This window comes from Aulonocara stuartgranti, assembly GCF_965226115.1.
Source record: "Aulonocara stuartgranti genome assembly, chromosome: 1".
Taxonomy (NCBI): domain Eukaryota; kingdom Metazoa; phylum Chordata; class Actinopteri; order Cichliformes; family Cichlidae; genus Aulonocara; species Aulonocara stuartgranti.
In genome coordinates this window covers 21,023,052-21,044,285 of record NC_138939.1, presented here as the reverse complement: position 1 = coordinate 21,044,285, position 21,234 = coordinate 21,023,052, and the positions used below count along the sequence as shown (strand labels likewise).

Below are 21,234 nucleotides of genomic sequence, written 5' to 3'. Positions count from 1 at the left end.
CACTTCTACATACATCAGGGCAAAGAAGCGATGGGTTTTAAGAAGCATTTCATTACGTAAAACTAAAAGATAAAACTTCAAATGATGCATGCTAACTGATTTATGACTCGGGAATATTCAAAACAAATGTGAAAAGAAACTCATAAAACTCATGGTGATGTGCATTTTGCCCTGCTCGCAGGCTTCCAGGAGCTACTAACCTTTAGACTGATTGCTTTCTTACATTTGACAGATTGAACTGAAGGTTTGGGTTACAATCATAGGTACAGGCCGATGACAGTGGCTGCTTTGAAGAAAAAAAAACTACTTCAGAGCAAAAAGACTGTCAAATCTCAAGGAAACAAGTGTGACTAATTACACAATTTTTAGTTCTTTAGTCTCATCTGATTAATTCTTAAAACTTCTGTCCGCTCACAAAAAAATCTCTCTCTACTTTATGTTGCATCAAAGCAGTTTGAGAGATTATTCAACCAAATATATTTTTTTAAATGTCACGAAGGTTTTAGAAGTAATAAAAGAGTCTTTTCTGAATATTTTTGCAGTTTCGGCTGTGTAATTCTGAGCACTCTTACCACCCTTCCACACACCATTAATGAAGCTATAAAACACCCATAACCTCGGACTGTATGTGACATGGCAGTGACAGGATTTTGATATAAAGTTAACATTGCTTCGTTTTGATCCAGCATTTAACCTGCTTTGCAGTTTGTAATATGTCCCTGTATACGTCTTTTCTCCCCATTCCCCTTCCTTAAGAACCACTTCTTGACAGTCACCCTTCCACTGAGACTGTTTCAGATAAGACAGGTCTCGTGTCTGGATTTCTTCTAAACAACACGGCTTTCATCTGCTGTAGATTTTTTTCCCCTCCACTTTCCCATTTTTTGGAAATCACCTTGCTGTTGCTTTTTTATGCCTTTTAAATTTGCTAAGTTATCTGTTATGTGTAGACACAACACTGATTAACCCTTGAGTTAGGTGCTTTTTTATGCTTAAATGATTCATAGGTCAGTTTTAAGTGGCTTAGCAAACATGTAAAATGAGGAGAAAAGCGGCCAGTGTCCAAAAAAAGAACTATCTCTCAAGACCACCATAAAAGTTACAAGAAAGTCAGGCTCCTTGGAAGCAAAATATAAAGAAATGACAGGGGAGTCCAGACTTTTCTGCAGTACTGTATCTTAAATAAGAATGCTAACATGCTTTTTTTCATGAATGCGTTTTATTGATATTAATATTTGTGCATTTATAATTACAGTTACAAAAAAGGAAAAAAGACAACATTTCTCTTGAAACAGTGACAGCAACTATGGCAGTTTCCCCTTACGCCTATTAGATCTACTGATGTCAAAAGGAATAGCATTACATATACTATACATTCGCTACTTTTGTACATCCATCGCCATGAGTCACACAAAGCGTATATTAAGCTGCAGGAACCAAGTACAGCATAGTTAAAAACAGGAAATGCGCTACAGCGTTTTTTTTATAAAATTATGCATTTCCTTTCGACAGTAATTCTCTACACACAGCAGCAAGTACATTTTTATACTCATCAGTAATCAAAGATAACAACACCTTAGACTTTCAGTAAGCCTGAGACATCCCGATAAGAGAAGAGTGGAAGATTTTGCTCCAAGAGAAATAATTTGCAATATACATACACAAACTTATCTGTTAGCTAAATGTGAAATTTTACATTTCATGAACTGTTTGCTCCAGATATTAAATTCTCCAATAATAAAAATGCCCCGGTGAGCTCTAACAGTGCTTACGGTGCCCACGATCTCTCACATCCTGTCTTCCTCTAATCTAAACAATTTGCTGCTGCTTTTCAAAAAAGGCTACTGACACACATAATTATAACAATGATCAAACCTATGTTAATTGCCTGCAATCATTCATATAGTAAAATAAAAGTTTATACAGTGACACGTGCATAAATGACTTGGAAACTCGTGAATATGGTAAGTACAGAATTTACCGACAAAGTTTCAGAGTACTGCGTATAATCAGGGCTATGATGACCTGAAAAAGTCCACTTAATAAAGATGCAAAGTGCGATTAATAAGCATCCAACTACAGCATCCTCTGTACAAAAAAAGCATGTGATGAAAGATATATAAGGTATTTTATGTTAGCAGAAAATAGCAAGCAGTGCAGTGTATCAGGAGCATATGCTTAGCCGGCAAAATATGACATGATAAAGGAAGTATTACAGCATCACCTCACTACATGGCTGTAGAAGCAACAAACCGAGATCCACAGAGGTATGACTGCGTAACCTATACAATGTGACCTTCACTTATTTCCATTTTCGCACTCAGCCCCTCCGATGAGTTGCATGGATAATAATGACTCCTGCATTAGTTACTACTCTCAATCCTATTTTCGCATGTTTAGCTGCCATCAGATGGCAGTACTGTCATATCACTGCAAACCACAAGGTTGGCTTGCTTTTAGAAACACTGGTGCATTCCCTCTGGCTGCTAAATGAAAAAAAAACAGCATATTTATAAACAGAAATAACATGTTTTCTGCCATGGTTGCGCACTATTAAGCTCTAATTAGAAATGATGCCTCCTCGACTTGAGAGACTGCCTCCTCTTCCTCTTCCTGTGGCACTGCTCTCTTCTCTCTGGCCAAGGGAACCCGCTCTCAGTGGTCCTGTAAGCCTCGTCGTACTCATCGCTGTCTGAATCCACCTCAGCCATGGGGAAGACTCTGCCTGGGAAAACTTCCTTCAGGTTGGAGGTGAAGAAGGCCTCGAGGCTGCGGCCTGCTTGGGCCACCTCAGAGTCAGGCTGCAATGACGGGGGGGGGGGGCAGTAATTATAGTAAAGTAGTGACCAGTGATGATATCGAGACTGATGTATATACACAGAAACAAGCAGAATTTAGACTTTTAACTTACGTAATTGAACTTTGCACAGTTGCGGAACATGAGATACATGTCGGCCACAAACTCATCAGGTGAGCTGTAACACTGGGTATTCCCCTTGCTCAGCTTGGCCCTGATCACAGACAGGTCCATTGGCCTCTTGATGATCTGGTAGTAATGGCGTGCCTGTGTGAGAAAGCAGTGGCATTTAAGACTCTTATATTATCCCCCCAGCCACTTTGGTTCTCTAAAACCAATTCCAATTTAATTATCTCAGGAGCACTCTGCTCTTCAAAATGCATCACATTAATGTTGCATGAGCTCCATTATGTATCATTGTGACAGACGTGCTTCTACCTGTGCACAGGGTGCATGCTTGCATCGCAGTCTTAAACTAAGTTAGATACTCAAGACCTTTGATAGCATATGGTAACATGGAGGTGACCTGTTTCTCTGTTGAAGTTTTGTTTATGGGTTACAAAACAGCTTAAACACAATGCACAATGAAATGTTGCATAAATAGATAAGTGTAAGCTGATTTAGGCATGAATGACAATTATAGAATGCCTCAAATATCATATAAAATGAGCTTCGTAAATACTTTATGAAGAAGAAAATGTATTCAGCACAATTTTAAGGCTCTAAGGATTCACTCACTTGGGCAAAAACTGAATGTGAGCAGAGCTGTGTTACATATAAAACCCATGAGGGAAACTTTAGACTGGTAGTAAAACTCTTAACTACTATGTGTCTGTAAGTATAATGAAAACATAAATATATTCTGCAAAAATAAATTAACTTTACTGTAAGAAAATGTTGATTAGCTTACGAGTGGACTGACGGGCTCTTGGAATGGCGCACTCAGGATGTTACTGAGGATCAGAAGTGTCAGCCGCTCACATTTCTGCAAAGATTCAGCCAAACATGAATGAAAACTGGCGCGACAGAAAGAGAAGGATCACAGTTAAAGAAAAACTAAAAAAAACATTAGTTATTGCCACATACATTTTTTATAGCCATTTTGATAAGTACGTAAATACTCGTTAGTCATGATATTTATGGAGATTTTTTTAGCATTTAGATGAACCCCCTCGGGTAATATGAGTGACAGCTGTGTTACCCTCTATAACATATCAAATTGACTGCTGTAAATAAGTTTGTTCTTATGAATTGACCTACTTTCTGGTCACATGGAGATAGCAAATTTGCTGATGCATTTTCTCCAGATGCTCTCTCATTGTCACCGTTGTATTCGACACCTTGGTGTAGAACATCTCTGCACAGGGTGCACACCCAGTCACCTCTGAATGAGGGAAGACACATTAGATTAGCAGTACCAGCTTTATGTAAACTGTTTAACAGGAGGTGTGAGGATTGTGCTGAAATTTCACGTGAGCTTACGAGGGGAAGGTCGGCAAAGGGGGGATATGGCAAGAGAGGTGGAAGACTTTTGGACAGCGATCACAGCATAGCAGGTCTCCTCCGATCAGACAAACGGCACAAAAATCCTCACTCTCCAACTCTGTGCTGTCTTGCTCAGTCTGGACTTCCTCTGTGTCTCCGGGAACAACGGGATTTGCAATCAGGAGCGGCCTCTGACCTGGACCGATCTCCTCATCCAGGTCAGAGCGAAGCGGTTGCGGGTCATCGGTGGTCAGCTCGGGTTCAGAGTCTACATCGAGCTCAGATGCCACAGAGCCCTGAGAGTCTGGAGGCTGATCGGAGACCACGTCAGAATCAGTCTCGCCCTGAAAAGTGGGGTCGTATACAGGCTGGATGTCGGACTCCGTTTCAGCATCACCTGATTCTGTATCTGCATCCAACCCTCGGCCGTCTGGTCCCGCATCTGATTCTGGATCTGCCTCATACTCCAGACTTGGCTCTGAGTCGCCACACAGCCCCATCTCTGCAGACTTCTGCTCAGCTCTACACTCCAGTTCAGCCTCAGATGAAGACGGTGCATTCGGGTCAGAATCTGGTGATGCATCTGAGTCAAGCTGTGGGTCTGAATCAGCCTGAGAGATGACTGCTTCCTCTGACACTGACCTGGGATCAGAGTCAGAATCCAGATCCAGTTCATAGAAACTTGGTGCCACATATTCAGAGTCAGCGGAGAGCAGTGTGGATTCTTTACGAGGAACAGGTACCCCTATGTTGCTGTCGCTGCAGTCTGATTGTGCGGTGGACTCATTACAAGTTTGTCGCTTTGGTGCTGCAAGCACGCGGGTGGCCCCACTAGTCTCAGATTCTCCTGTTATTCCCTGTGTTTACCAGAGAAGAGAAAGGAAGGGATTTTTTTCATATTACAGTTTAATCTCTTAAAACCCTCGTGCATAAATACTACAGAGGACAGCAGCTAGCCAGGGTCATCCTAAATTACCCCTAAAGCTTACTAGCCAACACACTTTAGCCATAACCAAGTAAACAAATGAAATAAATGGTGTGGTGACAGCTAATTATATGCCTGCTATGGTGCTTCTAACTCTTTAAACCCTAACCTAATTTACCCTTTAAACCAGGGGTGGGCAACTCCAGGCCTCAAGGGCCAGTGTCCTACAGGTTTTATGTGTATCCTTGATCTAACACAGCTGATTTAAATGGCTAAATTACCTCCTGAACATGTCGTGAAGTTCTCCAGAGGCCTGGTAATGAACTAATCATTTGATTCAAGTGTGTTGACCCAGGGTGAGATCTACAACCTGCAGGACACCGGTCCACGAGGCTTGGAGTTGCCCACCCTTGCTAAAAATGCTAACCGTGACGGGTTAGGGTTTAAAGGGTTAAAACATCTCCCTTCTTGTTTTGAATGAAACAAATGCACCACACCTGAGGGAGGGTTTCGCTCTTATCCGTCCCACTGGCAGGTAGAGGGTCACTCTGTCTTCGTCCGTGTGGTGGGAGCTGAGACACGAGTATTTTGAGACGCTCGAGGCAAATGACTGGAACCCTGGGCCTTGCAGAGTCGTTCTGAACATCACTATTAATTTAGAGGGATGTAAAAATAGGTTAACAAGCTGTTTTCATGATTTGTGCATGGACTGATCTTTCATTTTTTTAAGACAATACATACCTGCTGTTGCTGTTACTTGAGAAGCTGCATTTCTTGTTGGCATCAAAACCAATCTCTTCATTTACGTAAGTGATGGGGTGATCTAAAAAGTATGAAGAATTCAAGCAGTTGAAAATGTGAGGTGTTTTTTTTTTATTGACTATGTAAGAAAAAAAAATCTCTGAGTGTTTTCAACCACCTGGCTCTGTCTTATAGGACATTAAAGGAGGTTCAGTTGAAGTTTCCTTGGCCACACAGAGCACCCCATCTGATGCTCTCCTCTGTCTGGGATCCAGCACGTAATACTGAAATCAGAATAAGCATTAAGTAAAACTCTTTTAATAATGTACACTTTTATTGATCCCCATGGGGAAATTCTTCTCTGCATTTAACCCATTCACTCAGTGAAACAGTGGGCAGCCACCAGGGAGCAGCGTGTGGGGATAGTACCTTGCTCAGGGGTACCTCAGGGTAGCCGTTCAGGGGATTCAAACCCCTGACCTTCCGATCATGGGGCAACCACTTTACCTACTGAGCTATCCCTGCCCCATCAAGAAATAAAAAACTCCAGCACCATCTTAGTCATTAACTCCAGCAGCAAAATATGCTGTTAAACCAAATAATGGCTCCTGCAGGTTTCTACAAGCACGCGATTTTTCAAATGACAGAAACTGTCAAAAATGATTGGAAAAATGGGCTCCTCATTCCCTCGCTTATCTCCTGAGAAAACTGTTCAACTAAACACCTCACAGATTTTATTATTTTTTCCTTTTTTACAAGAGTACTGCACAGATTTAGTATCGCACTCTCTGTCAGACGTTGGGAATTTAACTATTAAAACTGATTTAGCAGAACCATCGTTTTGTATTCTTTCTCCCTTGCTCATTTTCATTCTCCCGCCTTATCAAATTGAGCACCTCCAATATATGCATAGCACCAAATCAGAGGTGTGGGTGCACCGTGCCAAGAGCAGCTGATTTCGCCTAAGCTGCTAGGCTCAAGCAGAGATGAGAAGTGGGCTTTACACGTGCACAGGTGTGCTAAGCTCACTTCTTTCTAACTCTGCATTCCTTTTATCCTGCTCTTTCTGCACCTCCAGAAGGCTTTTCTCTTTCTTCACATGGCAGATGAATTCTTAAAAGCGCTTGAAAAACAGCAACCTAGTGACAACTGAGCATCTTAGTCCATCGATGCAAAGTGGATCTTGGTATTGTTTTCGCCTCTAGTTAGTTTTGGAGTTACAGTTTTTATTGTGGAACTGTGTATCACCAGAGATGACAGTGCTGAACACACATGTGGCGAGTGCACCTCCTAACTGTGATCAGTCCTATTCTCCCTGACAGCTCAGCCTCCCCACGTGCAATCATATTCTGATGCGGGGTTACCTTATTTGCAGCTCCCGCTTCTAGGCTACGAGCCCATCCTGTGGGCCTTTCGGCGTAAGGGCTGGCGGACGGGGCTGCCAGTTCTGTCGGGATGCTCTGGGAGCGCCTCTTCCTCCTCGAGCACACCGAGCCAGTGCTCAGCCTGCTGCTATTCTGCACATCAGACACACACTCGTGGGCTGCCACTGTCACCTCCAGGGATGTGGATCTCTGTCAAAAAACATAAATATATCCACACACACAACTGAGCTGGGGTTTCAAGCAGCCTTGCATGCACAGGTGCACCTGTTCATGCCATTAAAAACTGAAAGGAGACAAAAAAAAAAGTGGATGGACACACACGGGCACACACCAAATGAACAAAAACATCACTCAGAGCCTATTCAGGGAACACCTCAATCCTTACAAACATGTTGAATATATTAGTGTTATTGTTGGAGCAATGAAAGCTTTGGATATCACACCAATTATCATATGTAAATTCAACCCGAGAGCTACAGTGTGGCCCTTTGATTAAGCCACCACTCTCACAGTTTCTCTCATATATTACAGTTTACTGATCCAAGTCTTCCAAAAGGTTTTTTTAAACACTTTGGCTTGTGTCTCTTTTTCCGGTACACCATCACACATTTTCAGGCCAGGCTGACACCAAGCACATGCTCCTTAGTATCATGCGATTAAAACACTCACCTGATCTATGCCCCCTGGGAAACGTATGCAGGATTCAGGCTGTAGAGGAAAATAGACTATAATCCTTCTCTCTGGAATCACGGAGGGGTATGGGAATTTATCTCAGTGCAAACCAGAACTAAAAAACTGGCAGCTCACACTATTCCCTCAGCGACTCATTAATGACAGGTTAAGTACACAAATGACTGTGCCCAAGTGGCTTTATATCACTTTCAGATGCTGTGACTTGAAAATGTAAAAATAACATATCTTTGTGGTAGTAATCACCCATCTTGAGAATTTTTAAAGAAGGGCGATTATGCGGCTGCTAAAACCCCTGGCATCACGAGTGATTATGATGAACAGCGAGCTCCTGGATTTAAGCATGCATTGAAGTGCTCGGCTATAATTGTCAGAGCAGCTCTTTTGTTTTCCCATCATCCCTTCTTTTTGAAAGCAAGAGCAGCTTTCTGTTGCGCCATCTGTTTTTGAGGCTAGCTGTCAGCTGTGGGAAGTGATCATTCTGGCATTAATATAAAGTGTTGCTTTTGGTTTCAATTGTTAATGGATATTAATTAAAACTGAATGCCGCCTCAAACGCTCCAACACTCGTCTACATGTCAATATTTTAAAAATATACAATAGCCCTTTCAAAACGCGTAAATCGCGGCTCTCCGAGCTTTTCATTCGACTTAAACGTCCCGTCATTAAGCAATTTCTAATGCAGGCTTTGGTGCCTTTGTGTAAGCAAGTGTTTGAACGTCTTTGTTTTCACAGGAAATAGGCTTGACCAAACAGTAGCGGGTTCTGAGAGGCACATATAAACAGCTTTGTGTGGTTTACCATAGCAGGGTTAAAAACTTCGCTTGAGCCTCTAGAAACTTTGCAGAACCACGTGTGAAGTGAAAAACCGAAGGCTGAGGTGCACAAAAATCCCACCGCATGGCTCGCTTTCATCTGAGGGCCAACTGTCAAACAATGTTCGCAACTCTGCTGCTTTTAAGAAGCTTTATGAAGCTGGATTTAAGCAGAATTTTCTTGTTACAACGAGGAGCGTACAAGAAGCACACTGTACATAAAACGCTATTTTTAGCTGATCGGCTATTCTCAAGGTGTCGCCATGTTTGATTTGGCAGATTTCTATGTTGGTCGCCCTTCCTGACACGACAGCAAAGAGATTTCTGTTTCATTTGTATAATCTTTTGCTTTAACACACATTTTTTGTTTGTTGTCTTTTTCATCTTGTTTTTTTAATATATTGTAGCTTCAGCTCTTTTTTTTAATGCATGTGCATATGGGTATATATTATATTGCAATATCCTCTGTTGGTGAGGTTCCATTTTTAGCTTAATTTCTCACCCTGGCATCTCTGTGGTCTTTGACGGTCAGTGCAGAGTTGGTCCTCTTTTGTTCTTTTCTCACACCTGATAAACACAGCAGCAGCTGCTGCTGTTGGACAGGACTCTGCACCCTCCTGCCCTGTTGTAGCTCTTGATCCAACATCTCCCTCCTTTCAGCAACCGCTATTTGTCCACAGGTCTCCTCCACACGATGCGTTTCCACCCGGTTCTCTTCACTCATTGGATCCCTTTCCAGAGCCGTGTAGCTGAGCTCCTGTTGCAGAGATCTGCTGGTCGATAGCTTCCCCCGACGCCGGTTTGGTCTCCCACGCTCTGCACTTAGCCGAGCCTGGGTATTTGGAAGAACTTCTTTGCGGTGTTGATGATGAGAAAGATAGGACTTAGACTGAGAATGTGGTTGTGAGTCAGCAGCTTGTGGCTGAGATGCAGATGCTCGGCTGCGGCTGAGCTGATTGTGCCTTCTGTTTGGGACAGGTGATGCAGGTGGAGGACGCTGCAAGGAACTCTCCTGGTCCCAGAACCTCTGGATCTGCTGGTTCTGGTGCTGGGAAGCAGAAATATGAGCCGGCTGAGCACAGCTGGAGTTATAAAGTGTGGTGTCCAGCTGGCTTTTGTCCAGACTGGGAAGATCTGGCTGCGAATGAATGCCATGAAGGCAGCACATCTGAGGCTCACAGCAGGCTTGGTACCCACAGCCCGGCTCTCGTCCTCTGTGAAACACTGGTGGCAGAGTCAAGCAGGTAATGGGCTGGGGTCTCATAATACTGGAGCAGGCCAACCCTGGGGGATAAGCGCAGTTTCCCCCCTCAACAGTCAGCTGACCTGCAGAGTAACAGAGTCACAGTGAGAGCCCGGTTTCAGAGATAGTATTTCACATGTCATGCATCAAAATAATGCTGATTAATTATCAAACAGATATACATAGTTACGGTTCCTTTTGTGCCTACTTAACTTTTTTTTTTTGAGTGAGGAGGTTTCTCCTAGAAAAACATGTTCTTAAAAAAAGTCTTCTTGCATTAACGGATTGATTTTTACCTAAACAGGAAATTTGTTTCGTCCAGTAACTAGCATCCCAGTTGAATTTTATCTTCACAGGACTCCAAGAATCTGAGTGGTGTGACGCCTCAAGCAGCTGCTGCATCTGGAGTGAAATCTGCAGGAAAGGAAATATGAAAAAGATGAAAGATCAACTTTATTCATTTAGGGTCAAATCACAACAACAGTCACCTCAAGGCACTTTAGATTGTAAAGACCATTAAATGATAGCGAGGAAACCCCAACAATCAGACAACCCGCTGTGAGCAAGAACTCGGTGACAATGGGAAGAAAAAACTCCCTTTTAACAGGAAGAAAACCCCAGCATATATTTGTAGATGATTATGCATTTCCTTTGTTCCTTTCACTAAAAATATGTCATTCAGTTTTTTATAATAAACTAAATCAACACAAGGGATAAAACATGCTTGCTAAAGTGGACTTCATATAAAGGTTTTTATGATAGGGCAAGAGGTGGACTACACTCAAGACAGATTTCCAGTTGATTCACATCCATGAGCTGATTTAGAGGCACCAGTTAACCCAAAGAGCATGATTTGGACTGGGACAAATGCGAAAAAGTGATGCGGTGGGCAGCTTGAGGTCCACGCACAAGGCCCCAAGCTGCCCACTACACCACTACGTGACAAAAGAGTCAGTGGACAGATGTGTCTCCATACAAATCATGAGACCAGAAAGACAAATGGATGCAAAATAAGTTTAAAAGAACACTTAAGTGGTTTAGTTTGGACTTCCACAAAGAGCCGAATCTCCCAAAACAGTGTATCCTGCACTGCTTATCATGCAGCTTTTCTATTTTTAAACCCCACCTAACGGGTAAATGTCAAACTCCAGGCTGCCAGTACAGAGCACACGGAGCCTTCTTTCTTTCTCATGCTGAACTAAAGCCAGCAACACAACTTCAGCAATTTTCTCAGGCTGCTCCTTCAAAAAAAAAGTAATCTCTAGCAAACTGACCTTCAAGTACAACTGGAGTTCCCCTTTAAATGTAAATGTGTGGCTTCTTTTTCAAAGACGATAGAAAGAGACTTCACACTTGTTGTTCTACTTTACAAGAAATTAATTATCACTTCTCTCACAGGACCGGACTTTGTGTGTGTGCGTGTGCATGTGCGGGACGACGTCTGTTAACTGTCTCATATGCATACCAGAGCTCTGCTGAAGAGCACCGGGCTTGTGCAGTGATGGGTCATAGCCCAGGTGATGAACTTCTGAATATGGTCCAGCTGGCCACATATCTCTATTGCCCCTTGCAGCTGGTCCTCCAGACGCTGCTGGAAGCCCTCTGCAATCTTCTGCAGAAAATTAAAAAAACAAATGTAAACATGAAGTTTTGTGTCCTTACTTGCAGAAGGCAAGCCTTGTGATTGGACTGCAGGTTAATCAACAGACAGCTTTTGACAGATGTAAGTGCTGGGATGTCGGTTTAAGCAGCTGCGACAGCTTATCACGAGCTAGCGACGGCATCGTGGCAGTTACAGATTCTTTGCGTGTAGATTCGTGGCCGGCAAGATGATTAGATGGAAAGAGAAAGTAATTACCTCCAGTTGCTCTATTAATAGGTTGGCTCGTTTGTTAAGCTCGTTCATCATAATCATCTTTGCCATTTTAATCTGGTTCTCTGCCTTCCTGTGTGCAATCTTCACTCCGTGAAGCCTGGAAAGACAGAAAGGGGGCAAATGTCTCAGTCCCTCCCTAACCCACCATTTGTGGGCAAAGTTGCTCAGAAATTGGATTTTAATGACAGTGTGGATGAAAACCAACCTCTCCTCTATTTGTTTAGCGCTGTTCTCCACTGCAGACCTCTTCTCCTCCACCTGAACCATCAGACTCTCAAACAGCCACTGCTGATCCTGTAGGGCCTTTCCGATCTGCACCACCCTAAACACATGAGAGATCACAGCATCCACCAGAAAGTTCACTAATTTATTCTTTGAGCATGACGAACACCAGAATTGAATTTGTTTCCCCCGAGGACAAGACATTATGCAGGTGACCTTCGCAGCACCTCCTGCTTTCTAACATCACAGAAAACAAAAAGGTATGAATACTTAATGAATGTTAGGCTGGCCAAGGGTAGTGTATGCAGATATAGATGATAAAACTGACAAGGCAGTTAAAGAGTGTTACTGCTCACAGGAAGTTTTTTTTAACCTGTGGTTAGCCCTTCTCGGCAGTGTCCTTGTGCTGTGCATCTGAGGACTGACCTGTGGTTTTTGTGGGAGGACAGGTGACAGCTGCTACAGCACAGAAGGTCACATGACTCGCAAAAAAGCTCCAAGGGCTCCTGTCTGTGAGAGTGGCACATGAGGAGGGACCAAGGATACGACCCCGGGCCTGAACGACATACAGAGAGAGGAGGGGGAGGGGGGCAGAGCAGCAGTCAACAGGCAGTTCACAGTCAGGCCCACAGCACGCAGCATTAAAGTAAACACATTAGAAGAAAAGAAAGACTTGCAGTGTCATCAGCCTGTTTGCTCAAAGTTTGCTCAAATGGCATGCAGGATCACATGACAGCCTCTAACTGTCTTCTTGATAAGTTATGAACACTTTTTATTATTCCAAAGTGTCTTTTAATGTCATCAGTATAGGACAGATATGCTGATGTGAAATACTTAAAGAGCTGTAAATCCTCAGAAGTCGCCTCTAAAGTGCCATGCTGACCAGACCAAGCCTCAGTTCTTTAAGTTGTTTATTCTCCTGCTAGCTAATGGTCTGAATATAAATTCTACTTGTACCTTATACCTGGATTCTTTTTCTTTTTTTTTAAATGTTGAAAATAAAAGTCAGTCAGTGCTCTTACTGTTGCGTTAAACATACATGAAAAGAAACTGAAGAAAACTGAAGAAAACTGTTACCAGTTTTGTTGACAAGCATTATTAAAGCTGACCTAGTGCTACACTTTAACACCAAAATAATGTTGTGGCACCCGAAGGAAGCTGAGGTTGCAATTGTATGTGTTAAAGTGTTTAGTGACAAAGATGTCAGTGTTTCAGCTGCTGTCCAACTGGCTTTTGAAGTACCATTAGCAACATCTCACTTTTAATACACACGCTCTAAAGTGCTTCTCACCTGTACCTCTCTCGCTATATAAGAAGCTTTTGGCGCACAGAAAATCCATCTAACATTAGCTGGATAATGCTAATAAACGTACCCTACTGCTCTCTGGTGGCCGGCTCACCTCAGCCAACCCCCCTCCTGCCTGCAGATCATCAGAGATCTCTGTGGTAGAGAGCTGAGCATCACCTTGTGTGCATCAGCCTGATCTGACTGACCACATCCTGTCTATCAGCGCTGTCACACGGTTTTTCTCACAAGTACACAAACCAAATGCTAACCCTCCCACATCACAATAATGCTGTCTGGGACGTGCTCATTATGATTTGACAACTTGTGCAAAAGCAGCTGGCAACAAAGCTGCCAAACATACGCGATGGGCTTAAAATAGCAAAACACTAATATTAGCAAAAATGAAATCATCCGAGCACTGAGACACGTGTTAAAGACAGGTGCATAGAAATACATGCAGCTATCATGCATTAATCATTGCAAAAAGACACCAGTCCTGCTAACTATATAATAATGTGTTATACAAGTCTGTAAAGCCAACAAATCAAACTAATGTCTTGCCTTGTCCAGTAGGAGGCAGGGAGCTGGAGCCCCTCTGGTGCAGTTCTGGGAACTGGGTGGCACTGGGCCTCTGTTGCTGGTGTGATTCCATGTACTGGGAAGTGTTGGGGGTTCTCAGATGCTGGTGCACATCTGTGCACTGGTAACACAACCACTTGTTGCAGAGCGTACACAGACTCTGTGCAAGAGTCGGCTCTGTGCACTCTGAGCAGCTCTGAAAGAGAAACTTTGCCTTAAGTCATACAACGAATACACAAACACATGACAATGTGTTAAAAAGATGGGGTGGCACATGACATGTCAGAAAAAATTGTGCTGCTGCTTCATTTAAGGTGGAATCACACTTTAAGGAGCTGTTATGCGTTTGCATGCTTGCAAATGCCTCCGAGAGTCTTTGTAGAGCGACTCGTGTGGATAAATATAAGTACCCAACCAAGAGATTATCTAACACAATAAAATATCTAACACTGAAATCTAAAAAAGCTGGTTTTCATCAATAAAATGTTCAAATGCTCTCTCTTGTTTATGTCGTCTTTAGTTTCAAAATAAAAGCACAGAACCTATAAGAACAAAGCACTTTCACTTTTATTAATGTATCCTTGTCAGGACATTTGTCATCTATAGTTGATCCTGCCTAATTTTGGAGCCGTGAACAGCACCTCTGGGATAAAATCCGCTTTTGAAACTCTAGTCCAGAGACAACAGTAGGAGTATTCCAAACATCTAACAAGACTTTTGGGTTGAGAAGAGGGCAACACAAACATAAGAAACATGCCAGCTTTATACAGAAAGTGCACGGTGCACAAAATGCCACATGAAAGAAATATAATTTCCTGTTGTGTCAAAAAAGAAATTAAAGATAGGAAACAAGATTCAAAAATGCGACAACTTACCTTCTCCATTTCCGTGCTTTGCGAGAGGATGTGTTGCCTTCTCAGCGGGAGGGAGTGAAGAGGAGAGGGAGAAAGAGAACTGCCTGACGCCTCAGCAGCAGAAACACTGAGGCTTCTACCTGAGGCAGGAAGCAGTGTACACCGAGAGGTGGCCCCAAAGGAGGCGGCTTACATGACAGGCTCACTGTGCTCTCTCCTCCCCCAGATCATCCAAGTGTAGGACCCCTCACTGCAGACGAGGAGAGAAGTGTCATGTTCATATTCATTCACTGCTCGCTGGTGCAGCCAACAAAAAAAAAGGGAGGGAAAATCTAATCCTTTTTCTTAAATAAGCTTGTGCATAATAATTGGGAATTAGGGAGATAACATAATTATTTTTTGTAGGGCAAAATATCCCCGGAAGCCTTTCCAAATTAAAGGAAGGAAGACCAAGTGACCTACAATGAGCAGGGAAGGAGAAATTGTAATGCAAGCACCTTTAGGTTCTTTGCAGCAGGCAGGATTAGGTGATGCAAGGCTGAGGTTTTGTCAGGCTAAGTTGAGCTGGGCTAGGATGGGCCAGCTGTGGCCTTCTTCCCTTCGTCAGCACGAGGAGGGGACAAGTCCCAGAGGGGCTACACTCTAACGTAGCTCACGGAAACGGGGTCAGGCTCTGATGGGACTAGGATGCACTCCTGCTATTCCTTCTAAAACTACAAAATCAATCAGGACGTTAAAATGAACAGAGCACTGTAAAATGAAAGTAAAGAAGTACAGATGTGAACACAGAAAATATAAATATAACACTTGCATGTCTTTCAAAGATACAGTTGCAAGATAGTGTAAAAGCAGAGAAACGAAACCAAAGAAGAGGTTACTGCTTAAACCAACCAAAACTTAAAATAGTTCCACATCAAATACCCAGAAGCTTTGAATTAAACCAATGTGGCATCTGGACCTATGAGAAAATCTGCCTAACAACAACCCTTTACAGTCTGACCTAAAAATCTGACAACTTTCTCATCCTTGGATACTTCAGCGGGGGAGCTCAGAGCAATCCCATTCCCCATTGTGAACTCAAAGACCCAATTTGAAACACAATTAGCCAGTCGTGGTGCACCCTGTGTCTCGTTCACTCAGCTCTGTAGCATTTTCAAACTGCGCACTCGCTTTCTCTGCAACCAGCACAGCGTTTATCGCTCACGTTGAAACCTCCCGCCAGCTTCCCTGCTCTGCTAAGCTGGCACTAGATACGCATACCATCTCCGGAGACGTCACAATTATAGAAACCTGCGCTATGATCTCTCCCTTGAAAGCACCTCCCGAGTAACATCTATTAACACTGAGGTGATGAGGTCACAGAGAAAGCGGGATTATCTTCAACCACTCTGAAATTATCATGCTGTTTTACTATTCCTCCCTTCAAACAACTCACTGTTACCAAATCCATGAACAGGAAAGAAACGTCTTCACTTTTCACTCATCAGATGTTAATCAAGCACAAAGTCTTCCTTCACAAAAGGCATCACATGTGACAAAAACATCCCGACCTTCTAACTCAATTTAATTTAAAGATAGAAACAAGTCTTAAACACATATTTTCCACATCATGTTTATCTTTTGAATGTGGGCTAGTTGAACCGGTATAGCTGATAGGCTATAAAATAACATGACATTTATTTTCAGTGTTATTTATTTTAAAGGGGTGTTTATAATTTTTTTGTCACCAGGGGGCAGAATAAGCAGGCAGACGAACAACTCTCACATATTATTGCTCTTTAGCTGCAATGGCTACCTTCTTAATAAACTACTTTCCACATGTGCCAACAACACAATTTAATATTCAAATGTAATATTACTGACATCGGTTCAGCCTCAGCATGTAAGCCATAAATCCAAAAACACTGAACTAGCAAAAGACTCATAAAGCTGCACAGTAAAAATTCCCAGTTCGTCATTACACTGGCAATACTGTTGATATTACAGGTAGTCTGTAATTAAGTGTTCTGTGCAAAACTCCTGAACCACCCCTCAAGGGGTGAACCTGTGTTGTGTTTACATAACAGGCAACTTAGCAAAGAACCAACAAGGTGATTCTCAAACAGCTATTAGCCAAGAAACTGGCAAAAACCATAAAATCTACAGCAGATGAACAGTATCTGAAAGTCATGTCCTTAAGAAACAGGAAAATATCCAGCAAAGCAAAGCCTCATCAGAAATGAGCTCAGTAGAAGCATGTCATTTTTAAGAAAGGAAAACAGGGAGAAATGAATGAGGTATACCAAATTATACAAAACTGTGCTGAAAATCAGTGGCAACAGGTCTTATGGAGTGATGAAATTTGAAATTTATAGTCCAAATATTGTCAATAGGCATAGTGGAGATCAAGAGAGACTTACTACAGTGAGTGTCTAGAGCCATCTGTAAAACACAGTGAAGGCTCTGTCAGATTTGATGGGATTATGAATGCAGAAAAGTACCATCAGATTTTAAACCACCATGCAGTACCATCTGATTGGCAACAGCTTCGTAGCTCAGGATGACAATGCAAACCCTTTGAGCATACCTGGATAGAAAAACATACGACTGAACACTGTCAGTCATGGACTGGCCTCCCCAGAGCCCGGGCCTCAACAACAGCAGTGTGAGATCATCTTGACAGAGAATGAAACAAAAGGCAGCCAACATCCAAAGAGAAGCTTTGAATCTTCAATCCTTATGAAACCTGTAAAACTATTCCTGAACACTAAAGGAATTGTAATTACACTAAATTACAAGAAATCGTCCCTAAGAGAGTTCAGACTGTGTTGAAAAAGAAAGGTGGTCATGCCAAATATTGACTTTCAAGCTTGTTGAAATTGTAAAAGCTCAGTTTTTTGCTTCTTTTTTTTTGCATGTGTTTCAATAAATCATTGCACCTATTTCCCATTTTCCTACCAAAATATAAAGAAAGGAAGGGTAGCTCGAGAATTTTGCACAGCACGATAGGTTAACCACTGCATTTCATTTATAGTAGTACATGCTACAACATTAATATATAATAATATATATGCAAAACATAAAATAATATTGTATTAAAATTTGTTAACTATAGGGTGCTGCAGCTCTGCAGCACTAAGGATGCTGGGAGCTGCGGTCCTCTAGCAGGCTTCTCAAATGCTAATTTGGATTTACATTAAACTACATTTCTTTACATTGAAGCAAAAGAAAACATTTGAAATTAAACTTCACTGAAAAAGGTATAATATTAATATAATATTCATAGCAAAACTTACAGAATAAGGAGCTCAATTCACGCAATAAATAAGAGGAAAAACATATCGAGAAGTTCATCACAGCCAGTGGCCTCTAAAACGAAATTGGCCTATATGAAATCCAGAGCCGTGCAGAAGTTATTTTATGTGAGTCAAGTCACAGGACATGCCACAAACTAAACAAACAAAAAGTTTCTGCACACCACTAAGTCATGGGGTGTATAATTGTGAAAGAATCAATTTTTTACCCTCTTTATCTTATCGAGGCGTTAAAAAAATTAGTTTTAGCTTAATAATAAATACAAGTTCATCAAATTATTGCAATGAATACCTGTTTAGTGTTTAGGTTACATTATGACTGAACTGTAAACAATGTAAAACAGCACATCCGTATCTGAATAGCACCCAACCCTTGTGGGAAACTTACATTAAGCGTGAACAGTAATGTGTAGTTTTTGTATTAGCCCACTGCATAAGGCTGTGGGAATTCGGGATTTCCTGTGATTTTCCTTCTGGCGTATTACGCGTTCGGCTACCTGTTCCATCTGTTTATGGATGTGCTGTCAGCACCTTATTAAAGCTTCTTCAAATAACAACAGCAAGCACGTCAGAGACATCGCAGAGTACCTGCCCCTTCATCCACAGCCTGCCTCTGCATCAGCAGCCAGCGCATCACTGAGCGTGATATTATTTTTTAGAAAGTGCGCATGAGATTCCGCCCCTATCATGGCATCATGGTGCAATCCACAACACAGAGAAGGACAGCACGCAAACACAAAGTAAACACACGGATACTTTCCACCACTAAGCAGCTACAAACTGTGCCTGTGTACAAATTAAATCCCCTCACGAAGCGCACGGCTCGTGCAAAACATCCTGTCAGGTAAACATCAGTGTGCGCGCGTGTGAGGATGTCACAGTGTTGTTTTTGGTCCGGAGGAAACGAGACTGTCTGCCGAGAAACTCCGCTTCTGTCAGCCTGCCCATCACATCTTGTGCCCTGCGTCTGCACAAAGAGAGTTTATCCTTTCTTTTTCTTTTTTTCTTTTACCTTGACCCGAGCATCTCCGAGTGTTGATCCCCCTTCGGATGTCGCTCTTTGGCCCGGACAAAATTTTGGAGATTCCAAGTCTCGCAGTTAATCGTGAGATTTTATAGTCCTGCAATACTTCTGACGTTTCTCAAGGCTGAAGTGTGACACTTGGCGAGAAGACTGCAAGTTTACAATTAGAGCCCACCGTCACTGAGCGATACAAAATATTAACGTGTAATACCTTTCGAAACTTAAATGCAAAATTATGTATAAACACGTAATTACAAAATTACAAACAAATCATCAACGTGACCAAAATTTAAAACTCCACATTTTTCTGAAAACGGGAATCGTGTGTCAATTTCTGAGTAAAAAAAAAAGGTGCAACAGTGATAAAATATTACGCATTTTATCGCCGAGTTACTGCAGCATCATTTCAGCTGTTAAATTTCGGAGATTAGCTGGAATTCATAGTTTAATTGTGTTTGGTCTCTGAAGCGTTTTGTAGCTATGTTTTTTTAAAGTGTTGTGCATTATCATTATAAAACATGATAGCGTTTTAAAATCAAGCAAGCATCTGAAAATCATAGATGACTTTAGTGCCTGACTAAATGTACAGAAATTCAGCGGACATGTGAATGGTTCATTTAAAATCTCAACACTCACATCAAACATCAACATCAGGAACATGTATGACTTTAAAAGTCATCTAGTTAAAATAAAATAAAGATATGGAATACTTTATTATTAAAGCAGTGAAAACATTCAAATATTTCTTTTTTAAATCAGTCAAGCGAGTGAAGCCGGCGTTCATAATGGTCACAAATAGAACATTAAAACATTTTTCTTAGACAGCTTAAAGAAGTAGCAGGTATATTCCCAATTTAAGGCATCACTCTACACACTCATCCTTTCCTGGTCTTGAATTATTGATACTATAATCTGCAGGACCGTTTTACTGCAGCCACTTGGCCAGTTTACCCCATTTGCCCTGCTGATGTGGGCAATGTAGCAGCACATATCCTTGGTGTCCGCAAGTTAAAGTACAGCCATAATTTTAGCAGTATGTTGGTGGTTTTAGGACCTTATACTTTTACTTGATTTTTAAATTTGATACTTTTTTTGAGTATGTCTTTATGCCACTGTAGCTGCAATCAATTTTAAAGGAAATTATTGCACCTTTTACTTTTTTCCTAGACATATTTCAGATGAATATTAGGAAAAATCTGTTTAAAAATAAAAGGATGTTTAAGTAACAGAGCCACCAACCTAAGAGTTGGATTCAGCTGCAACATTTAACTTCCTGACATATTTTGGGTTTCATTCTGTTTATTAAGTGTTGCATGCTGTGTTAAGCAGCTTTGACTTTATTGTGCTACGCTGTAAAAGAAAACCAATATCCTCATATGAGGAGATACTTCTTTTTTCTTTTACGTAAACTTCCTGTTCAAAGAGGAAGTTTACAGAAGTTAACTAGAAGAAATCAAAATACAATCTCAGGTCACAGGAAGTTAAAGTGGTAAGAAGCTGTAATGTCAGCTGGACTGGGGGATTTTAAAACTCCCAGTTATTACACCTATGAATGATAATATTCCACAGTAAAATATTAAATACTAGTACTTGTGTGTATTTGTTTGTTTGTTTGTTTGGTTGCTGTGACCTATTGACCTCTTGTATTAATTCCCTCCTATCTTTCTATTGGTGTCTTTTATTATGGTGGTACAGCTTTTATCTTGCTATTACCCATGTGCTGTAGTCATTCTTATTGGTAGCTTTTATCTATGAACATAACTCGTTATTTTTTATTTTTTTTATCCGTTATCAATGTTTGAACCTTTTATTGTTTTATGTAAAGCACTTTGGTATGCCCAAGGCTTTTAAATGTGCTCTATAAATAAAGATTGTTGTTGTTGTTGTTGTATTTACTACATTCTGAAAGCATAATTGTAGGTTCACTGTTATTATAACTTGATTTCACAACTTTTGCTCAAGCAAAAAAATTCTTTCATGGCCAGCTCTTTATCCGAAAGTCTCTGCACGACCACTT

At 41.5% G+C, this 21,234-nt stretch overlaps 1 protein-coding gene across 3 annotated transcripts; it reads right to left on the bottom strand.

Annotated features, from left to right (window-relative positions):
• Positions 1-1,199: 1,199 nt before the first annotated feature.
• On the bottom strand, positions 1,200-19,345 carry trim66 (tripartite motif containing 66). 3 transcript variants are annotated; one of them, XM_082542801.1, is made up of 20 exons: positions 19,206-19,345; positions 15,398-15,613; positions 14,922-15,150; positions 14,029-14,242; positions 12,606-12,735; positions 12,163-12,279; positions 11,940-12,054; positions 11,547-11,693; positions 10,378-10,495; positions 9,341-10,164; positions 8,003-8,041; positions 7,313-7,522; positions 6,127-6,232; positions 5,949-6,030; positions 5,705-5,855; positions 4,280-5,139; positions 4,058-4,181; positions 3,708-3,782; positions 2,912-3,064; positions 1,200-2,801 (listed from the first exon to the last, which is right to left on the bottom strand). In XM_082542801.1, the coding sequence occupies exons 3-20, from the start codon at positions 14,928-14,930 to the stop codon at positions 2,565-2,567; spliced, it is 3,711 nt and encodes a 1,236-aa protein (XP_082398927.1). In that variant the 5' UTR covers positions 14,931-15,150; positions 15,398-15,613; positions 19,206-19,345; the 3' UTR covers positions 1,200-2,564. The 3 variants fall into 3 exon arrangements, with proteins under 3 accessions (XP_082398927.1, XP_082398928.1, XP_082398929.1); XM_082542802.1 differs by lacking the exon at positions 15,398-15,613; XM_082542803.1 differs by lacking the exon at positions 8,003-8,041 and having other exon boundaries at positions 19,206-19,343.
• Between the last annotated feature and the right edge of the window lie 1,889 nt (positions 19,346-21,234).

Bases quoted from the DNA above. Each gene is read 5' to 3' on its own strand.
- trim66 (XM_082542801.1), bottom strand. The intron at 12,055-12,162 runs GTTGGTTTTCAT...CTGTCTTTCCAG, and splicing joins GCTAAACAAATAGAGGAGAG to GCTTCACGGAGTGAAGATTG. The intron at 5,856-5,948 runs GTATGTATTGTC...CTAAATTAATAG, and splicing joins TCAAGTAACAGCAACAGCAG to TGATGTTCAGAACGACTCTG.